Source organism: Marmota flaviventris, chromosome 13, assembly GCF_047511675.1.
Source record: "Marmota flaviventris isolate mMarFla1 chromosome 13, mMarFla1.hap1, whole genome shotgun sequence".
Classification (NCBI taxonomy): Eukaryota; Metazoa; Chordata; class Mammalia; order Rodentia; family Sciuridae; genus Marmota; species Marmota flaviventris.
In genome coordinates, this window is record NC_092510.1 from 83486255 (window position 1) to 83511482 (window position 25228).

Genomic DNA, 25228 nt, shown 5'->3' on the forward strand with positions numbered 1-25228 from the left:
CCTCCTTTTCAATCTCATTTGTATCTCCTCTTTTGCCTTGATTAGTTTCACTAAAGGTTTTCCAATTTTGCTCATGTTTTCAAAAAACCAGCTCTTTGTCCTATTGGAGTTTCTGGAGTTTCTTTGGGGGGTGGGGGGACTTGATTACTAGTTTTCATTATTTTCCCACAACTCTCTATTTCATTCATTTCTTCTCTGATCTCTATTATTTTCTTCTATAAATATGGGGCTTGATTTGTTCTTTTTTTTTTGGGGGGGGGGGAATGGGGATTGAATCGGGGTATTCAAACCCCGAGTCACATTCCCAGGCTCTATTTTGTATTTTATTTAGAGAGAGGGTCTCATTGAATTGCTTACTGCCTTGCAGTTGTTGAGGCTGGCTTTGAACTTGCGATCCTCCTGCCTCAGCCTCTCAAGCCACTGGGAGTACAGGTGTATGCCACCCGTCCTGGCTTTGTTTCAATAATTTTTAAAAAATTTCCTTGTGAATTCTTTGACCCATTGGTTGTTAAAGAGAATTTGGTTTCATTTCTATGTATCTGTACAATTTTTAAAGTTCCTGTTATTGATTCTACTTTTATTTCACTATAGTCAGAGAAGATACATGTTATGATTTAAATTTTCTTGAATTTGTTGACACTTGTTTTGTGGCCTAACATATGGTCTATCCTGGAGAATGTTCCATGTGCTGAGGAGAAGAATTTGTACCTTAAACTATTGGATGAAATGTTGTATATGCATATTGGTCCTTTGGGTCTACAGTATAATTTATCTCTAATGTTTCTTTGTTGATTTTTTTTTTGTCTGATGTGTCCACAGATGAACCTGAGACGCTGAACTCTCCAACTATGACTGTATTAGTCTCTCCTCTTAGATCTAATAATGTTACTTTATATAATTGGAAACTCCAGTATTGAATGCATATATAGTTACAATTGTTATCCTCTCCTGCTGAATTATCCCTTTTATCATTATATAGTGACCTTCACTGGCTCTTCAGTTTTTTATCTTTAGTCGGGTTTTTTTTTTAAGAGCTACTGTTTTATATTTTAGAGCTACTTGTGCTCACATTTGGTTTCCATATGCATGGTGTATCTTTTTCTATCCCTTAGCTTTCAGTTTGTGTCTTTACTGTTGAAATCAGTTTACCAGGGACAACATATCATTAGCTCTGTAATTTTTATCCCTTCAGTTGGTCTATATCTTTTAATTGGCAGAATTTAACCTGCTTGAATTCAAGGTGGTAATTACTGACAAGTAAAGACATCCCTATTATTCTGCTAGTTTATGTTTTTTTTTTTATGGTTGTTCTGTATACCCTTTTGCTCCTTTCTTCCTCTTGTTCATCTTTGTAAGTTTGGTGGTTTTCTGTATTGAGAAGATTTGATTCTCTTCACTTTCTCTTTTGGGTATGTGGTCTGCTGTTGAGTTTGGAATCTTCCCATATTCTCACAATGGCAGTTACCATTCCTCCACTTCTAACATAGGAACCCTTAAGTATTTCTTACATGGCCAGTCTGGCAGTGATAAATTATCTTGGAAAATATTTCTTCATTTTTCTGAAGGATAACTCTTCTTGGTAGGCAAATGTTTCTTTTGTTTTCATTGATGTTGTTTTTTTCCTGTCAGGACTTTGAATGTTATCATCATCCCACTCTCTTCTGCCTGTAAGGTTTCTGCTAAGATAGCTCCTGTCCATCTAATGGGGATTCTTTACTAAGTGATGTGACACTTTTTTTGTGATGCTTTTAGAATTCTGTCTTGTACTTTTGACAAGTTAACTATAACAAGTCTCACAAAGGATCTTTTTTTTTTTTTTTTAACCTCTATTACAGGGGTTCTTCGAAATTCCTGGACTTGTATGTTTATATCTTCCCAGAATTTAGGAAGTTTTCAATAATTATTCACTGAATACATTTTTGAAATGCCTTTTCCTATCTCTTCTTCTAGAACACTCATAATTTGAAGATTTGCTCAAAGGTGCCCCATAAGTCTCCTCTGTTGCTTCTTTTTTTTCCTTGACTGTTATTTCAAACAAACTTTTGTTCAAGCTCAGAAATCCTTTCTTCTCTTTGATCAATTCCACAACTGAGGTCCTCAAGTGTATTTTTTATTTCAGCTATAGAGTTCTTTGGCTACAAGATTTCTAACTATTTTTAAAATCTTTCTTTGCTAAATTTCTCATGCATATCATAAACTGCCTGTATTCTCTCATCTACCATTAAGTTTCTTTTAAATCATACTTTTGATGGCTGGGTTGTAGCTCAGTATTAGAACACTTGTCTAGCATGTATGAGGCCCAGAGTTCAATCCCCAGCACTGCGAAAATAAATAATTAAATAAATATATCAACTTTTGAATTCTTTGTCAGGCAATTCATTTATTTCCTTTGCTTTGGAGTTTTGCTAAAGAGTTATGATGTTCCTTTGGAGGCATAATGTTCACCCTGTTTTTTCATGTTTCTTATGCCACTGTATCTGTTGGGTTAGTTTCCTCTACCAATTTCATAGGATGGCTTTTGTAATAAAAGACTTTTTTTCTGCATAGACGGCATTGGCTCTGATTCCAAATTAGCACTTTAGGGCAGTGTCCACATAGCTTCTTCAGCTATGATCAAGGTCAGTAATGTCTACAGGTGTCTCACTGGCCTAGGACTGTGGGACTGCCCTGTCAACTGGAATGTCATTTCTCTTAGAGTGGTTGGGTTCACTGGGAACACTGGGAACTGTGTGGCCAGCTGTGGGAAATGTGAGAAACACATCCGTTTCCTTGGACAGGGCAGGGACAGGATTGCTCTGGTGGGCCAGTGAAGGTGAGATATGGCTGGTGCAGCAGCAAATGTATGGCACAGATTAAGGACCTGTCTACATCTGAGGTTCACACAGGTTGACTTCATAGAACCTCTGAGCACCAACCTGCTCAGAGCAGCTGCTTCTTGGGACCAAGAGTGAGGAGCAATCCATTTGTTTCTCAAGTCTCAGCTGGCTAAACTTCTGAGAATTACCCAGCTGCTTCTTGAGGCAACAAGATGCATCATTCAGTTGCATTCCAGAAACCTTAGGCGCTAAGCTGAACAGGGTAAGTTGTTTGCTAAACAGGGTCATGGGTAAGTGGGTAGGGCCACCCATCTCCTGCATTTTATATTTGAAGAAGAAAAATTATGTGTTTACCTTTATTTGCATAAAAAAATACCAAAAAGATTTAAAAAAAACAGTAAAATGTTTACCTTTGGGTAGAGGGAAAATGCAGACAAGGCTGAGAATGTCAAAAATATACAACATAGCTGAATTTCATTTCTGTTAAATTACATCTACTATTCTTTTTGCATTTTTAAATAAATTTAATATTATCAAAACATACACAGTATATCAATTAAGAGTTTATATGATTAAAGCAAATCTCTCACTCCAATTCAAACAATTCTCATTTATTCTAATGGTTGAACCAATAACCCAGAATAATATGCTTACCTCATATTTTTAAATTATCAACTTTAAAAGTAAACCATCTGATGTCTAATATGAAAATTTAATTATTTATCGTCCTTTTCCCATACTATCAATGTCTAAAACATATTCTAACTTTTAATTATTCTATAAGTACTTGTGAATTTTAATAATAACTGCTATATGAATAAAAACAAAATTATACCTTTATTGCTTATGTGGTTAATTCAACATTACTTAATTTATCATTCTGAAAGACAAACATGTTAGTGTTAGTACTTTCTTATCTTCCTTCCTCCTTCCATCAATTTACCCTTTATATTGTTAACAATTTCATTCTGTCCTGCAACAGCAGCATTTGGGCTCTGTTCATTCATGTAGTTAGAAAAGGGTGCCTCAAAAGTTGAAAATCACCAGGTGTGGTGGCACACACCTATAATCCCAGCAGCTCAAGAGGCTGAGGCAGGAGGATTATAAATTCAAGGCCAGCCTCAGAAACTTAGCAAGGCCCTAAGCAACTCAGCAAGACCCTGTTCAAAATAAAAAATAAAATGGGCTATGGATGTGGCTCAATGGTAAAGCTATTCCCAGCAGCCCCTACCAAAAAGTTGAAAATCAAGAAACAGTAAACATATTTTCATAACTATGTAAATATTATTTAAGGAAACATGATCTTGGCACACTTCGTTTTTTAATCTATGGTCCAATGTGACAACCTTAGGACTACTTAAAAAACACCATTCTGAGATTCAAGAATCCATGGATTCATTATTACAGTCCCATATATATTGCTTAACATCATGCCACATTCTAATCTGATTCATATAACCAGGATTTTCTCCAGTTTATTAGCTTTCCATAATATCTTCAAGTGCCTTTTAAAATTCTTATTTATACTACTGTCTTTTATCATAGCATCAATTTTGTCCCAAACTTTCCATGACACTCTTCTCATCATATCCGATCCCCATTTTTCCCAAAAAAAAATCTTCCTAAAACCCAATTCTGTCCTTCTGCTCTAACCTAGAATAATTGTTTTCTCTGGGTCTTCTGAATGGCTGTTGTCAACCTATATCGCTTTCTCACCTTCTCTTCTAGGATGGCTCAATTTTTCTTAAACCAGTGTCGTCTTTGTTGTTATTTCATCATGAGCACATCCTTAAATAACTATCTAAATGACAGTAAAGAAAGTAAAGTTTCTGGATCCACCCCATGGATGAGAATTCTACCCTCATAAATGATCATTTGACTTAGTAGAGAATTTTTGGTTAAAAAATTATTTTTCCCAGCAGGGCGCAGTGGCACCCACCTGTTATCCCAGGAGCTCAGGAGGCTGAGACAGGAGAATCGCAAGTGCAAAGCCAACCTCAGCAATGGCAAGGCGCTAAGCAACTCAGTGAGAACCTGTCTCTAAATAAAATACAAAATAGGGCTGGGAATGTGGCTCAGTAGTAGAGTATCCCTGAGTTCACTCGCCAGTACCAAGGGGGGGGGAAAAATAAAAAAATTTAAATATATACACACACACACACACACACACACGCACGCACGCATATATATATTTCCCCCAAGAAAATTAAAATAGTGTCCCATTTTCATCCAAGATTAGCGTGACTGATAAGATACCCATATGACATTCATTTATTTGATATTGACTTATTCCTCCCTGGAAGTTATGGGAATCATTTCTTCATCCATGGAATTCTGAAATTTTGCAATAACATAACAATATATCTAGGCAATGGGTCTTTGTAATCACTGTCCTAATTAACTAGTGGGTCTTTCGGTCTGAAGTCTGTAATCTGCATGAGTTACTAACCCCTGTCTCCAAATTCACCTGTAGAAAACTGTAGAAACTAGAAGAATGTGTGGATTTAAATTTAAAAAAAAAAAAAAAACTAATCAAAATAATGAAAGAAAAACCCTGAGGAAGCTGAAAGTTACTTCACTTAATGAGGTAGTGATACAGAGGAGTGGCTACAAACTAGGGCTGAGGACTTCAAAGGTCTCAGAAGACAAGTTGGAAGAAAGTTTTTTAAAGAAAAAAACTGCATTCTAGCCAGGCATGCTACTGTATGCCTGTAATCATCAACTCAGGAGGCTGACGCCGGTGGACTGCAATTTGAGGCCAGCCTCAGCAACTTAGACCCTGTCACAAAATAAAAAGGATTTTTATTTAAAAAGGAATTGTATTTTATTTTATTTAAAATTACATTTTTGCCTTCAAATATCCTCAGGAATACAAAGCCTCAGCAGATCTGTCACACAAATGCACACATGTTAACTTTTGGGGGAAAGTACTCAAATCGGTAGCAAAACAAACCCAAAAGATAATTTTTTAAAAAGATATAGAACTAAAAGTGACCAGATATCATAATGAAACATACACTGATGGAAAAGAGAAAAAAAAATACTAAGGTCTAGAGAAAATGAAACAGTATGTCTATAATAATCCCAAACTAAAATTCTAGATATTCATCACCATGATGAAATGTAAGGAAAAAAAAAAAGTTAAATCAACAATTGAGTGGAAATTCTTACTACGTCCCTCTTAGAAACGAAGAGACTAAACATACAAAATATGACCAGGGAACCAAACAGTACAGTACAATCAATAACTTAAGCTAATAGATATCCTGAATGTAGAACCAAATACCCAGCTAAGAAGATACATTTACAAAACAGACATTTGGACTAGGTGTGTAAACTCAGTGAAAGAATGCTTGGGTTTAGCTGGGCAGAGTAACACATGCCTGTAATCCCAGCAACTCAGGAGACTGAGGCAGGAGGATTGCGATTTAAAGCCAGCCTCAGGTACTAAGCTTTGGGGCTGGGGATGTGGCTCAAGTGGTAGCGCGCTCGCCTGGCATGCGTGCGGCCCGGGTTCGATCCTCAGCACCACATTCAAACAAAGATGTTGTATCCGCCAAGAACTAAAATAAATAAATAAATATTTAAAAAAAAATAAAAATAAAAATAAAGCCAGCCTCAGCAACTTAGCAAGACCCTGTCTTTAAATGAAATACAAAAAAGGGCTGGGGATATGGCTCAGTGGTTAAGTGCCCCTGGGTTAAATCTCCAATACTAAACTAAAAAAAAAAAAAAAAGGAAGCAAGCCCTGGGTTTGACTCCCAGCAGTGGGACAGGGAGGAACAAGGCAAAGACATTGCATCAGGTTAGCAAATTTATCTTAAAAGGGCCAGAGAGTAACTTTAGGCTTTATGGCCTCTATAGTCTCCGTCCCCAACTATCAACTCTGCTGCTGCAGGAGCAAAAGCAACCATAGACAGCACAGAAATGAACATGGCTGTGTTCCAATAAAACTTACAGAAAAGATGTCCAAAAACAAATAATAGTGAGCTCAATTTAACCCTTGGGTCATGATTTGCCAACCTCTATATTATAGTTCATAAAAGAATATTATCCAAAGGAATATACTAAAGAGACTATGTTCTCTATAATAAAAATAAAATGCTAAGCAATTCAGTGAGATTCTGTCTCTAAATAAAATTAATTAATACAAAATAGGATTGGGGATGTGGCTCAGTGATTGAGTACCCCTGAGTTCAATCAGTTCAATCTCCAGTACAAAAAAAGAAAGAAAAGTAAATTAGAGCCACGCACCACGGCACAGGCCTGTAATCCCAACAACTAGGGAAGCTGAGACAAGAGGATCGATCCCAAGTGCAAAGCCAGCCTCAGCAAGGCCGTAAGCAACTTACTGAGAGCCTGTCTCAAAACAAAAAGTAAAGAGGGCAAGAGATATGGCTCAATGATTGAGCACCTCTGGGTTCAATCCCTGATACAAAAACTTTTTTTGAAAATTAGGAGGCGGGGGCTGGGGATGCAGCTCAAGTAGTAGCACACTTGCCTGGCATGTGTGAGGCACTGGGTTCGATCCTCAAAACCACATAAAAATAAAATAAAGATATTGTGTCCACCTAAAGCTAAAAAATAAATATTAAAAAAAAATATTAGGGGGAAAATCATAGGAAAAATATAGAAACACTTTGAAATAATGACAATAAAAACAATGGGCTGGGATTGTGGTTCAGCGGGTGAGCACTTGCCTTGCACATGTGAGGCACTGGGTTCAATCCTCAGCACCACATAAATATAAATAAACAAAATAAAAATATAAAAAGAAAAGAAAAACATTAATCAAAAACTTGTAAATCACAGCTTATGTAATTAAGGTAATTTATAAATACACATACCAGAAAACAAGAAATTTAAATGAGATACTTATTTAATTTTTAAAAAATTATAGCCATGTTTTTTAAAAATTTAGTTTTAAGAATTAACTGATCTATCCCAGTCAAAATTTTAGCTTCCTCTGAAGAAAATAACAAGCTGATTTTAATTTTTTTTTAAGTTGTTTTAGTTGTAGATGGGCACAATACCTTTATTTTATTTATTTATTTATTTTTATGTGGTGCTGAGGATTGAACCCAGTACCACACACAAGCTAGGCAAGCGCTCTACCACTGAGCCACAACCCCAGCCCCTGATTTTAAATTATAAAATGAAATTGAAATGACCTCGAAAAGCTAAAGTAGTTTTGATAGATAAAGAACAAAATTGGACATTACACATTTTAAGACATATTATATAAACCTCCTGTTGTCAGGTCAATGCAATATTAACCAAAAATAGACAAATTGAGCAAGGAATGAAAATAAGAGGATGTAGAAATAGATCCAATCACATATGAAGAACTGATTTCAAATAATGTTTTCAAAAAACTTAGTCTGGAAAGGAAATCTTTCAATAATGGTGCCAATCTAACTGTATAACTACATGAAAACAAATCAATCTCCACCTCTACCTTACACAATATACAAAAAATAAATAGGCCATGCACAGTAGTGCATACCTGTAATCCCAGCAACTCAGGAGATAGAGGCATGAAGATATCAAGTTCAAGGTCAACCTCAGCAACTTGGAGAGACCCTGCCTCAAAATAAAATACAAAAAAGGACTGGGGAGTAAAGCACCCCTGGGTTCTATCCCCATTGCCAAAAAAAAAAAAAAAAGATTATCTTTAGACATATCTATAAAAGCTAAAACTATGAAGGTTTCTTGAAACAAATAATGGGCAATAACTTTCTTCATGTCCTTGGGAATAAGTAGATTTCTAAGTTAAACAAAGAGAAAGCCATAACCAAAAATTTTTTAAAAAAAGAAAATATATTTATCAAATAAAATTCTTCTCTTTACCAGAGACATGATTAAACACAGAAGTCATGCAATGAGAGAAAATATATCTGATGGGCTGGGGTTACAGCTCCATGGTAGAGCGCTTGCCTCACATGTGTGAGGCACTGAGTTTGATTTTCAGCACCATGTATAAACAAATGAATAAGATAAAGGTCCATCAACAACTAAAAAAATTTTTAAATGTATCTGACAATATACAAATAAATATACACATATCCAATAATAGACACATAAACCCTAACTGGAAAAAAAGTTAAAAGACTTTCAGTTCAGAAAGGAGTTTGAAAATTGTCACCTCCTCCCATCTTTACAAAATGAAAAAATACCAAACTAAAAATCATCAGCTTTTCTTGGGCCTAGCAGAGAACTGTTGACTACTGGGCAAACTACTACCTCAAAATCTAGAGAAATGGATAATCCAGAGTCACAGCCAACATACATCCAAAGTTCCCTTATGTGGGAACTTTGACAAGCTACTGGAGGATAAGTATTAACTTGCCCAGGATAAATCTCTGCAGCCTTCAATATTAGGGGTCCCAATGCATTCCTGAGTTTTACCTCTAATAAACTCACCAAGTTCTCAAGGTAAAGAGACAAGAAAGGTTCTTTCTAGCCTCTAGCAGAAGAGGGAACATAACCATTGTGAAATATGCATTCATGTTTCTTCAAAACAAAGTCCTACTCTACTCTATCTAATGTAAGGGAAGAGCATTTCCTCAACTCCAGCCCCTTCTTAGTCTTCCTGATTTACCTGAAACAAACAAACAAAAAAACCTGCCAAAGTCACAGCCCATGGTCACAGGCGTAATTTAACCGGGGCTTGGTGACACACACATGTAATCCCAGCTACTAGGGAAGCAGTGACAGGACAATCAACTAGTTCAAGGCCAAACTGGGTAATTTTGCAAGATCCTGTCGAAAAGGAAAACGGTTGAGAATATAACTCCATTATAGAACACTTGCCTACCATGCCTACGGCCCCTGGGCTCAATCCTCAATACAAAAAAAAAAAAAAATGGATATTAAGAGAATAGAATGCTTCTTCCTCTCCATGCCTTACCACCACATCACAGGGCTCTAGCTTAATAGCAATGGATTACAGCTGAAAGAGCTGCAAGAGTCAGACTCTAAGGAAGGGACAAAAACAAGGACACTAGGGAATTTGAAGCTTTAGCACCCATAGCAAATCTACAGCCCAACTCCTAGCCAGATTAACATGAAACTCTCACTAAGGCGTTTTACCACTCAATTTCTATTGTCTGATACTATGGCTTTCAGCCAAAAACCAAATTATGTTAAAAGGCAAGAATAAACACAGACTAAAGAGACAAAGCAAGCATCAGGAACAGATTCAAATAGTAAGGGATTCTAGAATTACTGGACAGGGTTTAAAGTAACTATAATCAACATGCTTAAGGATCTAATGGAAAAAGTAGATAACATGCTATAATGTAAGCAGAGGAAAACTCTAAAAAAGAAGCAAAGTCAAATGCTAGAAATCAAAAACACTACAACAAAAATGAAGAAATCTTTGATACACTCATCAGTTGACTAGACATATCTGAAGAATAAATGAGCTTGGAGTTGGGGCTGTGGCTCAGTGGCAGAGTGCTTGCCTCGCACATGTGAGGCACTGGGTTTGAACCTCAGCACCATATAAATAAAATAAAGGTATTGTGTCCATCTACAATAAAAAAAAAAAAGATGTGTGTGTGTGTACATACACACACACACACACACATGAATAAATGAGCTTGAAGATATTTCAATAGACTTTCCAAACTGAAATGCAAAGTAAAAAGAATGAGAACAAACAAACAACAACATCAAAAAAAAAAAAAAACAGAACACCCAAAAACTGTGGGACAATTTCAAACATGTAACACAGACATAAAGAAATACCAGAAAGAGAAAAGACGTAGCTCAGTTGGCAGCTTGGGCATGTGCAAGGCCCTGTATTTAATCTCCAGTACCACAAAAGAAAAACAGAGTACAGAAGAAGCATTTAAAATAACAGTGGCTAATAATTTTCCTTACTAGTGATAGATACTAAAACCACAGATAAAGGAAACTCAAAGATCATCAAGCAGAATAAATAACAAAGACATCTACACTTCTACAGAAAATCAAAGATAAAAGAAACATGAGGGGGACTGGGGATGTGGCTCAAGCGGTAGCGCGCTCGCCTGGCATGCGTGCGGCCCGGGTTCGATCCTCAGCACCACATACAAACAAAGATGTTGTGTCTGCCGAAAAACTGAAAAATAAATATTGAAATTCTCAAAAAAAAAAAAAAAAAAAACCTTTTGAATGTTTTATCTATAAAGAAATGATAAATGGGGCTGGGGTTGTAGCTTAGTGGTAGATGGCTCGCCTAGCTTGTGCGAGGTCTTGGGTTTGATCCTCAGCACCAATATAAGTAAATAAAAATAAATGTATTGTGTCCAACTACAACTAAAAAATTTTTTTAAATTTAAAAAGAAATGATAAATGAGGAGATTAAATGTTTAACCTGTTTTAAATAGCATACAATGAGTAACCGTATTAACATATCACATGGTACCCCCATAAATACATACATTTATGATATTTTTATGTAAGACTTTAAATTTAAATTTTTAAAATATCAAAAAGAAAAAATGGTCAACCCAATATCTCTAGCACCACAAAAAAATGTTTTGTCAGACAATAAACATCAAGAGAATTCACTATCAGTAGATCTGCTTTGCAAGAAGTTATTTGAACTGGGGAGGAGGCACATGCCTGTAATCCCAGCAGCTTGGAAGGAAGAGGCAGGATGATCATGATATAAATCAAAGGCAGCCCGAGCAATTTAGCAAGGCCCTAAGTAACTTATTGAGAACATTTCCCAAAATAAAAAAAGGGCTAGGGATGTGGCTCAGTGGTTAAGTGCCCTTGAGTTCAATCCTTAGTATCCAAAAAAAAAAAAGTTTTTTATTATAAAGCAAATATTTGATCTACATAAAGGAAGACTATCGGAAAAGTAATAAATGAAGGTAAAATAAATCTTTAAATTTAATTGAGCTATAAGGTTTCTGGAATGCAACTGAATGATGCATTGAGCTATAAGGTATCTACTGCAAATTATAATAGTAACAATGTACAGGGTAATTATTGCTTAAGATTAAGTGAAATGAAGATCAGTAGTGTCACAAAAAGAAGGGATGGAAGAACTAAGAATATTACATTATATTGTACCCACATTACATATCATGTAAAGCAAGAGTGTTATTTGATTATGTACTTAGATAAGTGTAAATATACATAGTAAAATGTATAGGGTAAGAATAAAGAAAAATGTTTAGAGGAAGTATAATTAATACGTGGAGAGAAATAAATAGAATCATAAAACGCTCAATTAAAACGAGAGAAGGCAAAAAATGAAAGGAGAAATAAGAACAAGTATAAAAACAGAAAAGTTAATGAACATCGCAAATATTCATCCAACTCTATTAATCATCATTTGAAGTGTGATTTATTTACACCGATTAAAATACAGATCAGCAGCTAGAAGCCAATTATGCTCCTCCAGAAGCACATGAGTTTTCTACATTCAACTACTCACTTAAAATAGGATGACAGTCAGATGCCAGGGTGCATAGCCTGGAATCCCTGCAGCTAGAGAGGCTGAGGCAGGAGGATCCCAAGTTTAAAGCCAGCCACAGCAACTTAGCAAGTCCCTAAGCAACTTAGCAGTTTCTAAGCAACTTAGTGAGAGCCTGTCTCAAAGTTCAAAATAATAATAATAATAAAGGCTCAGGATGTGGCTCAGTGGTTAAGCACCCCTGGGTTCAATACTTGGTACCAAAAAAAAAAATAAGATGATGAAACATTTAAATAGAAGCCCAACTTAAACAGGAATATGGGAAATAGATGAATTTAAAATAAGCCAGCTAGGGGCTGGGATTGTGGCTCAGTGGTAGCGTGCTCGCCTAGCATGCATGAGGCACTGGGTTCGATCTTCAGCACCACATAAAAATAAAGACAATAAAGTCCATCAACAACTAAAATATTATAAATAAATAAAAATAATAAAATAAGCCAGTATAAACTGAAATCTTTAATTATCCTTTGGGTCTGGGGATAAGGTTCAGTGATAGAAAACTTTTCATGCCAGCATGTGTGAGGTCCTGGGTTTGATTCCCAGCACTGTGTAACTACTTATTTATTTATTATTTAATATACATTGTTACACACAAAAAACTGTTACTTATAATACTGACACTTTATCTGGCATAATAAAGTTCTTGGAACATGCACAGCTCACTCAATCACCTGGCTGGTTCTTTACTTAGAAGAATTCAAAATTAAAGATTTTTGTTACTTCTCACTGTTTCTCAATAAGCATTTCAAAACACAAAACAACATACAGAAATAAAAGTAATATTTCATAAGTAATCAAAAGATCATTTTCTTAAGTTTGGGAAAGGTGCAAAAATTACATGGAACAGCCGGGTGCACACTAGTAATCCTAATGGGTCGGAAAGCTGAGACAGGAGGATTGAGTTCAAACCTAGTCTCAGCAACTTAGAAAGACCCTGTCTCTAAATAAAATATGTAAAAAGGCTGGGGATGTGGCTCAGTGGTTGAGGGCCCCAGGGTTCAATCCTCAGTATAAAAGAAAAAAGAAAAACATGAAACATCCAAAGTATACACCTAAATATAAAAGATGGTATTGCCCAGAAACTGCTGGAAAACATTTAGCCGCCTTCAACAAAGTTCCAATCTAAAAATGAAATGAATTCTTTCTCACTATGGTATACAACCAAAAGAAGAAATACCAGCAAAATTGAAGACTTGGGTTCACGTATAAATTTGCCACCTAACTAGCTTTGTGACAATGTGGCACATCCATTCATTCATCATTTTTGAGAGATTATCCACCAGACACAGCAGTGAATATCAAAAATCCCTGTCCTTATGTATGACACATTCTAAATCACTAAATCTCTAAAAACAACTCTTTTCTTTCTTAGCTAAAATAATGAATTTTATATTTAAGTATTTCAATTCTTTAAAAAAAATCTGCGGGGCTGGGGATGTGGCTCAAGCGGTAGCGCGCTCGCCTGGCATGCGTATGGCCCGGGTTCGATCCTCAGCACCACATACAAACAAAGATGTTGTGTCCGCCGAAAACTGAAAAATAAATATTAAAAAAAAAATCTGCTATTGCTCTTCTGAATCCAGGAAAGTAAATTTATTTAATCATATAACCTGAAATCCACTCTTGCCACTAGCTAAAACCATGTGTTATCATATTCAGACAACAAACAGAGGAAGTAACTGTTAGTATATCTTTCAATCTAAATAAAATATGAAGCTTACTGGCCTATTATTTCATAACAAAACTTTCTTGGATGGGATCAAAGAAAGAACAATTTTATGAGAAATTCCATATAATGAATAAGTTTACACACACTTCCAGTATTTAAGTCTATAAAAATACAGATTATTATTGAATCAGTAGTCAGTTTATCTTCTCTTCATAGTAGTTATGTTTTCAAAGTGCTTGCTGCAAAACATGTAGTCAGAAAAGCCCAGTTCTGTATTCACATATGGTTCTTGTGCCTAACAAATTTTCTTTCACATGGATATATATTTTCCCCACAATAAAATGGGCAAGGCCAGGCGCAGTGGCGCACACCTATAATACCAGAAGCTCAGGAAGCTGAGGAAGGAGGATCTCTAGTTCAAAGCCAGCCTCAGCAAAAGTAAGGCACTAAGCAACTCAGTGAGATCCTGCCTCTAAATAAAATACAAAAAAGGGCTGGGGATGTGGCTCAGTGGTTGAGTGTCCCTAAGTTCAATCTTTAGTACCAAAAAAAAAAAAAAAAGCATGACAGTCCCTTAGCTCCTAAATGTTAAGTTTTTTAAAAATATCTTCTGTATTCATTTTTGCCAGATAGAACTCTAGAATCACAAATTACATTTCTGATAAGACTAAAACAGCATTTAAATGCATTAAATATTCTTTCTCCCACAGGCACCAACAGACACCAAAAGTAATCTCAGACATGGTTAAGCCTGTAAATTTCTAATCTAAGTGTCATTCCCAAATGAGAAACTGAATTAACATATCTACCAAAAAAAAAAAAATTCCAACAAGAGACCTCTCCATTTATTTCCAAATAATAAATATATTCAAAGTTTGTCAAAGCAGGTCAATTCCACCCAACTCCAAAACTGTATGAGCAGTAGTTCCTCCCAATTGTGCTAGTTGTTGTATTTGTGCTTCTTTTTCAATTTGTCTTTAAGAATATGAGGACCAGGCTGGGGTTGTAGCTCAGTGGTAGAGCGCTTGCTTAGCATGTGTGAGGCACTGGGTTCGATTCTCAGCACCGCAGGTAAATAAATAAATAAAATAAAGATCCATCAACATCTAAAAAATTCATATATTAAAAAAAAAAGAATGAGGACCACCATCAACCACAATAAATGCAAATGAAGTAAAAGCATAGAAACTGCTAGCAAGATGATACACAGAAATGGACAGGGGTAGAATCATGTGCTCTCTTTAGCAGCATTTATACTACAAAGGGATGGAACACCGTACATAAATGTATCTAAAATATTTAAAACACATGCAATACAAACAACTAATGTTTTGTGCATAAGTATGTAATAATACTATCATCTGCTTTCTACTGTAATCTGAACTAGATTCCCAACTCAGCTATATCAGATACCAAATTACAAAAGGAAACCTTATTACACCAGCTATATTTTAAAAGTCTCATATTGAGTATTATTTACTTGATTTATATTTTTAAATCAAATAAATGACAAGACTGATAAAACAAGTGATGTAGAACTTAGAGAAATAATTATATTAATCATCCAGCTCTCTAGGCTGTTCACTTTTTAGCTAGAACCCTGGATGCTACCGTAAGGCCAAGCTTTGGAACCAGGAAGATATGGATTTGAACACCAGTGTACCACGTCTTGGACTTGAACTTTCTGATCTCACTTTTTCATCTCTAAAGTGGGAATATTAATTACCTACCTTTAAGGTTTGTAATAATGATCAGTGGGAAAAAATACATATATAAAGTACTCGGCATGAGATACTAAAGAAGTATCAGCTATTATTATTTTATTACTTATAAGCACCCATGAAAAGAGAGGATATAAGAAAGGACATGACAGGAAGATGCTCAGAATCTTGGTTACATTTAACTACTAAAAAACAAAAACATCTTTAATATTTCAAGTTAAACTTCGGGATCAATTTTCTGTTCATACTTTATTTGTGTATATGGTGATATTATAGCTGCTTCTTAAAATACAGAAATTCCAAAAATAACTACCAGTCTACTTATTTTGGAGTAAATAAAAATGAAAGATTACTCTCACATAACAGATAATTTTATGAACAGATGGGATGGTTTTACCACTTAAAAAATTCCAAAACTAAATTACAAAAGGATAGTAAAAGATTCCTACCTTTAAACCGACTGCTATAAGATCTGTAACAACACTGTATGGAAAAAGTAAAAAGAGAAAATGGAAAACAAAGTTAGAGAACAAGTTTTTTAAAAAGACAGAGATAATAAGGTTAAAGAAAAAAAGAAAAAGCACTTAACAAATAACAAAAATAAAAATGTAATGAGTTGTGAAATGTTAATAAAAACAAAAATGATGGAATGTCTAGTAACAGCAGAGTGTAAAAGCAAAGCCTCAATACTAAAGTAAGAAATTTAAAATTATCTTTTAGTACTATACTGATGCATCAAAACAATGTGTTAAAATTTATTCATTTACCTCTGTTTAATAAATTCAGACCAAAATTTAAAATCACCAAAGTTCATTCCTTTGAATCACTGGTATGAATGATTACATCTAAAGTTTCAAATAAAACAAAACCAGTGCTTGTGTTTTATAGACATAGAAAGCAAATCTGCATTTACACCAAAACCTGCTGGCCAAAATACAGTTAAGACAGTCTCCCAGAACTAAAATAGATACAAACATCAAATTTCAGGCATCAAAATTTAAAAAAAAAAAAAATGCTTTAAAAAAAATTCTGCCATGTCAAAACAATCTAAGTATAAAATCATTCTCTCAGGAAGAAATGAAAACACACACACACACACACACCAGTGGGATAAGAAGAGACACTAGAAAGATAATTTTGATTAGTGGTCTGTTGTTTGTTTTTCTAACAAAATAAAGGAAAAGAAACTTTTTCGGGCTGTGAGAAAATGAAGAAATTTAATTAGCTTCCTGAGGGCAAATTCTCCCCTTAAGACCAAGATGTAAAAATTCCTATAAAGTCTTGCTGTAGAAAAAATTAATTCTTCTACATCTTCAATGAATAGGCTCCATATTTCCTAAAACAAACCTACAAATAAGTCCTATATACCATTTAATAACTTATAATGTCATCATTACTACATGTAAACAAATGTATGGATCTCGATCTGATTGTTTTAAACAGTAAGCTTGTAGATTTCATCTTCCCTTGTAGACTTCTGAAACTTGGAATACATTTTTCTAAAATTTAAACATGACAACTAATGTTTTGTGCATAAGTGTGTAATAATACTATCATTACTGATGCAAAGAGCAAATGATATTCCTACCTAAACTCCTAAATGAACTTACCTTCTGTATCATTACCTGGATATTTAAGCCAATAAACTCATTCTTAGCTTTAAAACCACAAGAGAGTTAACACTATCAAAGATTAACTTTGCACTTCACAGCTATAAAAGAGTTTAAGAGCCAAGACACACAATTCAAGAGTCCTCTTTATTTTTACTATAAATTTACGACTCAAAAAGCTAGCCTGCTTCCATATATGAAGTAAAACCTTTTAAGGACAATTCACTACACATACTGAAATACTAATTTTAAAGGCTTCCTGAACTAAAATATTGGCACAATGACATAAATCATTAGAGTAGCAAACTTTGCACATATATAAAATGTAACAATAACATAATGTGAAACAAGTCTTCAATAATGCCCAGAGAAGCTCCAATTAAACAAAATAGCTTCAATTAAATAAAAACAATACTTTAAAGAACAACACAACCATAAATATAATCTAAAATTGCACTTTGTCGTCTACTGAAGTACGTAGTCTGCATTCAAATAAATTAATCAATTTATCACATTTAATATTGCAAACCTAAGATAAATGAAATCTAATGAGGACAAAAATTGTTGGAAGATTCTAGTGTCTTCACAGCTTGCAACAATCATCAACTATATGGCAACATGTAAAATGGCTTTTACTTTTCAAGCAAGTTGTATATATTCCACAACCAGGAAGCTTACAGAAACCTTGTCATAAACTCCAATGCATTAACGGGGATAAATAAATAGATTTGGAATCCCCAACAGAGTTTGGAATTTAAAAAAAAAAAAAAACTTGATGTAGACATAATATGACCTTCGATTATTAATTCACCAAGATCCTTCAATTAACACTTTAATCAGTAAAATATATCTGATCCCACCCTATATCCCTGAGTTCCCAGAGAAATATTTATTGGGTACAGGCGATTCTAAATCTTTTCGTTTTGATCACGAACCCCATTTAGTTTCTCAGCATTTGAAAACTCCCTGAAAATTGCACTTACACAATTTCTTACACACACGGCAGCGAATTCACGAAGTTTCGAGGGGGTATAGGGAGAAGGGGAAGCGTCCATGGTCACTAAGTCCAGACGTCTGGTACACAGAAATCGTTAACAAGTCTCGCAGCGCAAGTCGGAAGACCTCGGCCGGCCCCCGGGCAGCCGCGCGGGGCCGCGGTTCGGGACCCGGTTACCGCCCAGACGTGTACCGACGCGCACCCTGGCCGTCCGCCACCCGGCGGCCACTCGCCTTGCCGCCGGGGAGAGCCCCACGGCTCCACCCCGCCGGTAAACAGCAACTCTCCGAGCGGAGGACGCCCGCCCGCCTCGAGCGCCGCCTCCGCCCCCCCCAGCGCCGCGCACCATTTTCTGAGAGGAAGTGTCGGGAGGCCGGCTGGGCTCCCCAGACTCTGGGCGCCGAAGGCGGACCCAGGCACGGACTCCGAGCCAGGCTCTCCCCCGTTTCCCGCTTTGCGCTGTTGGGGTGCGAAGGGGCGAACATTACCCGGGAGCCGCGTGCGAGGAGACGCTGCAGCGGACCGCGCCTCCGCCGATTCAGGGAGCCCCACGAAGGCGCCCGGAAGCCCTGCCGTCGGGCTCTGCCCGGGCCGCTCCTCCGGCCGCCCGCGCCGCGCCCCGCTCCCCGGCCTCGGCGCGTCCCGCCGAGAGCAGAGAGGAAGCGGGGCCACCGCAGCCCCGCGCGGCCGCCAAGCCGCCTAACACTTACCCATCCATGGCCCAGACGGAGGAGCGCACCGTGCGAAGAGTGACGGGTTGGCCGCGAGCGGAGGGGGTAGGTGGCCGCTGCAGGGCGGCTCCGGGGACCAGAGAGCGGCGCCTCTCCGAGCCCCAGCGGGTCGGAGGTGGAAGCGAGTGGGAAACAGGGGCGGGGACCGGGCACGCTCCCGCCACCGCCGCGCCCCCGCCTTCCCAGCCCGCAAGCGCGCCCCCGCCTCGCCTGACCCCGCCCCCTCGGCGTCGACGCCCTCCCCCCGGGTCCCGCCCCTACGCTCGCGCCCACCCTCGGCTCGGCTCCAGGGCGCCCTCTGCTCGTCGTCTCCTCTCCGCCCCGCCTTCCCCCTATCCAGGCACGCGCGCGCGCGCGTCCCCAGCCTCGCTCCTGTGCTCGCGGGAGCGCGCGCCTTGTGCTTCCCGCTCCCTCCTCTGCCCAGCGGGCCTTCCGGCTTCGCGGACCCGGGCGGCCAGGTCAGAATACCTCCCCCTGCTGGCAGGAAAAGCCTTGAGACCCAACTCCCCAAAGTAGGAAGGAGTGTCAGCTAGGACCGGAGAATCCCGGCTGTACTGCCGGAGCTGGACGAGGTTGTCGGAAGCACGGCCGAGGCCAGGCGTGATGGCCGGGAGCCAGGCGCGGTTGTGGTCTTCGGAGACCTGGACCCTCCGGCTCAAGGAAGACTCTAGGTTCGTGCCCCTGAAGTGGGCAACCTCTGGCCTGCGCGGGACCCGCCTGGCACCGGGAGTTGACTACTAGGACCCGCCCCAGGGACGCTGTACCCCCGGATTACATCCCCAGAGCTTTTTATTTTTTATTTTGAGACGGTGCCTTGCTAAATTGCCTAGGCTATTTCCGATCTTCCTGCCTCGGCCTCCTGAGCAGCTGGGATTACAGGCGTGCATCACCGCGCTGGGACATTTTCATTTTATTTTATTTGTTTGTCGTACTGGGGATTGAACCCAGGGGCCCCCTACCGCTAAGCTACATCTCCAGCCCTTTTTATTTGGAGACCGGGTTTTGCTGAGTCTGGCCTCAAACTTGTGATCCTCCTACCTCAGCCTCCAGAGCCTCTGGGATTACAGGCCCATGCCGCCACGCCCAGCCACATTTTCATTTTTGCATAATTTTGGTTTAAGTTTTTTTTTACCTAGTGGTCTGATATTTAATTTACATTAAACTTTCATTACACATGTGTAGTATGGCCATTATATTACCAGCATTTTATGAGATTACTCATTCATACGTCCCAAAGCAGGGGAGGGGGCGGCTTCTGGGAAGGACTCATTACTCTTACTCATTTTCCAGATGAAAGTATAACCAATAGTGGTATCACAGTTTCACAGTGAGGAAACATTTGCACCAAATCTCTTTCCTCTAGTCTGAGCAAAAATAAATACATGTGTGTGTATTTGTATAATAACTATATAGTATATATATATACATATAACATATGTAACATGATATTTTGCTTGCTTTTTTTTTTCTCCTTTAGTCTGTCTGATTCTAAAATTGAATGATTTTTCAGTTCACATATCACCAAAATGTGAGCCACCTAAGCCCTATCTTCAACCAAGCTTGCAACCTCCTTAAGAATGAAGGGGGCACTTCCTCTCCCCATTTGAAAAGTAAAAGGAGCCTCAAGCATGCAATCTTACTTATGTTCTGCTTAAGTAGGTGCTACTAATAAGATTTACTCATCCAGTCAGTATTTACTGAATTTTTACTATCTGCTGATACTGTAATGATGTGCAAAATCAGTTTCCATCATTGATGATTGAATGGATTGCTCAGTCAGTGTTTATGAGGTTTTGTTTGTTTTTGTTTTGGTAGAAAACAATTTTCAAATAGGTAAGTTATCTAATTCAGTGCAGTCATTTAAAAAATTTTTTTCTAGTTGTAGGTGGACACAATACCTTTATTTTATTTATTTTTATGTGGCGCTGAGGATTGAACCCAGTGCCTCACACGTGCTAGGCACGCACTCTATCACTTAGTCACAACCCCAGCCCTGCATCGACATTTTTAAAGTACTACACCTAACCAAAATGACAAGCATATTTTGTTTATATGTTAAATCCAAATATTGTTACATTTGTAAACATTGCAACTCTGTTAGAATTTTAAAAAAGCAAAATAAAGTAGTTGATGCAGTCTTGCTATCTTATTTGGGATATATTCAGTTGACATGTACTTAAGCTTTTTAAAGCTACACAAGTAATATAAGTGTAGGTGCTCATTTTGGAAAATTCAAATAGTATTAAATATTAAAATGTGTTTCCTTTCCAAACCCCTCATGCCCGTGATAACCAATGAAATTATTTTGTTTACATCCTTCTAGATCTTTACTATTTTTTTATTTTTTATTATAATACTTTTAATCAACTTAATTATTTTTAATACTACATAGAATTTCATAACTTAATGTATAATTTATTTAACCTTTGTCAATATACTAGAATTCACATTATTTCTAGTTATTCAATATAACTAACAATGTGGCAGAAAATATTACATATACATGAACATCAACTGCACAGTTATGATTACATCTAAGGAATAGATTGCTAGAAGTAGAATTGTAAAAAAATAGGATCTAAGCACTTCAAACCTGATAAATAGTGCCAAAATGATTCCACAAAGTCCAAACCAATTTACAGTTTCTTAAGAAAAAGAAGAGCCTCTTTTAACCCCATTCTTTAAAATAGCAAATTTCAATATTAAAAAAAAAAGTATGAAGTATGTTACAACCTTTCCATATCCATACAATCATTCTAAAAAGTCTGCAGTGTAAAGATAATGCACTTGGGGCTGGGGTTATAGCTCAGTGGTAGAGCACTTGCCTTGCACATGTGAGGCACTGGATTCAATCCTCAGCATCACATAAAAATAAATAAAGATATTATGTCCAAGAATTGGTGTGAATATTCTTTGTATACAACCAGAGATATGAAAAATTATGCTCTATATGTGTAATAAGAATTGTAATGCATTCCACTGTCATATATAAATTTAAAAAAAATTAAAAAGTGTCCATCTTGGGCTGGGGATGTGGCTCAAGTGGTAGCGCGCTTGCCTGGCATGCGTGCAGCCCGGGTTCGATCCTCAGCACACATACAAACAAAAATGTTGTGTCCGCCAAATACTAAAAAATAAATATTAAAATTCTCTCTCTCTCTCTCTCTCTCTCACTCTCTCTCATTCTCTCTTAAAAAAAAGATTTAAAAAAAAGTGTCCATCTTTTCAAAAATCTTTAAAAATAAATAATGCACTTAAATAACAATGAACTTTAAAAAACTGTACAGCATTTCCTAAACATTCAACAAGTCCAGCTTTACAACAGAAGTCTATATTAAAAAAAACAGTTTATAATGGAAAACAAGATGAAATCTTGACCTTGACCTTGGTCTTAAATTCAAAGACTATGAATTAGCCTGTGATTTTTGTGAGTTACTCTGATTCAAAAACAATAGAGTTGGGGGCTGGGGTTGTGGCTCAGTGATAGAGCACTAGCCTAGCATGTGCAAGGCCCTGGGTTGGATCCTCAGCACCACATGAAAATAAATAAAGTAAAGGTATTGTGTCCAACTGCAACTAAAAAATAAATATTAAAAAAAATAGAGTTTAGCTCTTGAAGACCCACATTTAGAATGCTAGCTATTTCCATAGCCTACATGAAATGGAATAATATTGACTTTCTATAATCTCAGAAGCTTCTAGGTTTCTGGAATAATCTGATATTGACCTTAATATGTATGAGCACTTTATGTTTGGTATATTGGTGTAAGGGTCCGGCGAAGCGTCGGAGAAAGAGAGCACCAAGTGACCACTCATGCAATTGGCAGAAGGGGATTTATTGAACCAGCATGCTGGGGCTCCGTGCCCACTCGAGAAGGGAAAGCAGCCCAGAGCCCCGAGCAGGGGCTGAGCACTGCTTAAGTACACTTTTTTGGAGGGCGGGGATTTTACATACATCACAGTCTCCTTTAACAAATCATCATACACTGCGGGAAAATCAAACAATAATTCTGAGACATGATTAGTTCGTTCATTGGCGGGAACAGGTCAGGCGGGGGTGATAGGTCAGTTCTAAAGCGGGGTACACATTCAAACTGATTGGTCCAGGCCCTGCGATGCCTATGTGCAAGACCACACGGAGCCCTTAAGTTATTAAACAACCAAGCAGTCAGGGGAAATATTTACTGGGGGTTCCAAGCATTGTCTTAACAGCTACAGGAATTTCAGGTTTTGCATGTAGCATAGGAACTTAACAATACCTAGTCCTTTACATTTTAACTCAGGCCTTGCAGCTTAGAAACTTTACAATACCCGGTCTTTTACCCTTTAACTTTTACACTTTAACTTCAATTTCTTTTACCCTTACATTGGAATTGAACCCAGGGCCTTGAACATGCTGGGCAAGTGTCCTACCTCTGAGCTATTACCTGCAGCCCTTATAATGGTTTCTTTTCTTTTCTTTTTTTAAAAATATATTTATTTGTATGTGGTGCTGAGAACCTAACCTAATACCTCACATATGCTAGGCAAGTGTTCTACCACTAAGCCACAATCCCAGCCCCCTTATAATGGCTTCTTGATGGTAGCATTTCTCTATTTGCTAATTGTTCTATACTTTGAAAAGGAAGAAAGTTTTAAATACTTTAATTTATAAATTTTATAACATTTAATCTGTTTTATCCTAATTTGCCTATAAATTCCCCTGAAACACTTTTACCTAATAAGAGATATACCCCCCTCCCTATTATATTTGGACAACATGTAACCTTTGAACACCTGCCTTAAGCCAGTCTAGCATGCAGTGGCTAGTTAACATTTAACCAATATTACCCTATTCAAGTTTACAGGTAAGATTTCTTAGGATATAAAATAATGCAAAGATGCCAGTGTAGGGCAGAAATGATACCAATCAGGTGAATCTGGGGAAGGTCAACATTTTCATTTCATTTCATGACAAATACAAAATCATCATCATTAACATGTATTCCCCAAAATAGAAACCTCTAAAATTATACTGAGTAGAGAAAAAGGCCAACCTCAAAAAGTTGCATACCATACAATCCATTTGTATAATATTTTCAAAATGACAAAATTATATAGAGAACAGATGAGTTGGTTGTAGGAGATTAGGAACAGGGTAAGAGGGAGTAGAAGGGGATGTGAACGTCCATGACTGTAAAGCAGTAGCAAGGGCAATGTTTGTAGTGATAAAACAATGGGGATGGTTATACAAATCTGCACATGATAAAATTGCATAGGACTTTAGACACAAGTTCATGGAAAAATGGAAAAAATTGAAGATTTGTGGATTGTACCAATATCGATTCCTGATTTATTTATTTGTGCCACAGTCTGGCTGGGCACAAAATAACAGAGCCGCCAGGAGGCACTTGTAGGTTCAAACAGGAACTCCTTTATTGCCTGAACTCCCACGAAAGCCACCCACGCAGCCCTTCCAGGAACACCACACCAACCAGAACTCCCTCCCCCGGGGTCTTCACCAACCGGAGAGCTCAACCGGAACTCGGAACTCAACGGGAACTCCAAGAGAACTCAAAAGTACCTGAGCCAGCACCGGAGGCAGCAGGAGCCACCCTATTCTGGAGCCACCCTATTCTGGAGCCGCCCTATTGCCAGACAGCAGGGGTCCATATACAACTGAATAGACAGCCTGTTTCAATCCAGCATCATCCAGTCACAGCAATTATACACAGCTTAACTTAATTATCATCATCTTAATGGCTGGCATCACCTAGCAACCATTCCTTCTGGCAAAATGCCAGGCACCATTCTGACTAGGCTGTGGCTCTCAACATATTTGTTCATTTTTGATACTGGGAGTTTAACACAGGGGCACTTAACCACTGAGCCAAAGACCTTTTTATTTTTCATTTTGAAGCAGCGTCTCACTAAATTGCTTAGGGCCTTACTAAATTGCTGAAGCTGGCTTTGAACCTGCAATCCTCCTGCCTTGGCCTCCTGAGCCACTGGAATTACAGGTGTGCACCATCACACCAATTAATTCCCTGTTTTTTTTTTTAATATTCATTATTATTATTATTATTATTTTTTTTTAGTTTCAGCGGACACAACATCTTTGTTTGTATGTGGTGCTGAGGATTGAACCTGGGCCGCACGCATGCCAGGCGAGCGCGCTACCACTTGAGCCCCATCCCCAGCCCCCCTAGTTTTGATAGTATACTGTAATC

The 25228-nt window shown here is 37.7% G+C and overlaps 1 protein-coding gene across 7 annotated transcripts in view; it reads right to left on the minus strand.

Annotated features, from left to right (window-relative positions):
- Window positions 1–19203, minus strand: part of Ptbp3 (polypyrimidine tract binding protein 3) — a 97264-nt gene extending 78061 nt beyond the window's left edge. For 2 of the 7 annotated variants that reach the window (XM_071600840.1, XM_071600838.1), the window contains exons 1-2: window positions 18275–18330; window positions 16131–16164 (exon numbers count right to left, since the gene is read on the minus strand). Coding sequence is in view for 3 of the 7 variants with exons in the window: in XM_071600837.1 (XP_071456938.1) it covers window positions 18275–18346 (72 nt within the window). In the remaining 4 variants the exon portion in view is untranslated. Of the gene's footprint in view, window positions 1–16130; window positions 16165–18274; window positions 18441–18998 lie in introns of those variants that run through there. The other 5 variants (XM_071600837.1, XM_071600836.1, XM_027942978.3 and 2 more) reach the window with 4 other exon arrangements.
- Window positions 19204–25228: the final 6025 nt, after the last annotated feature.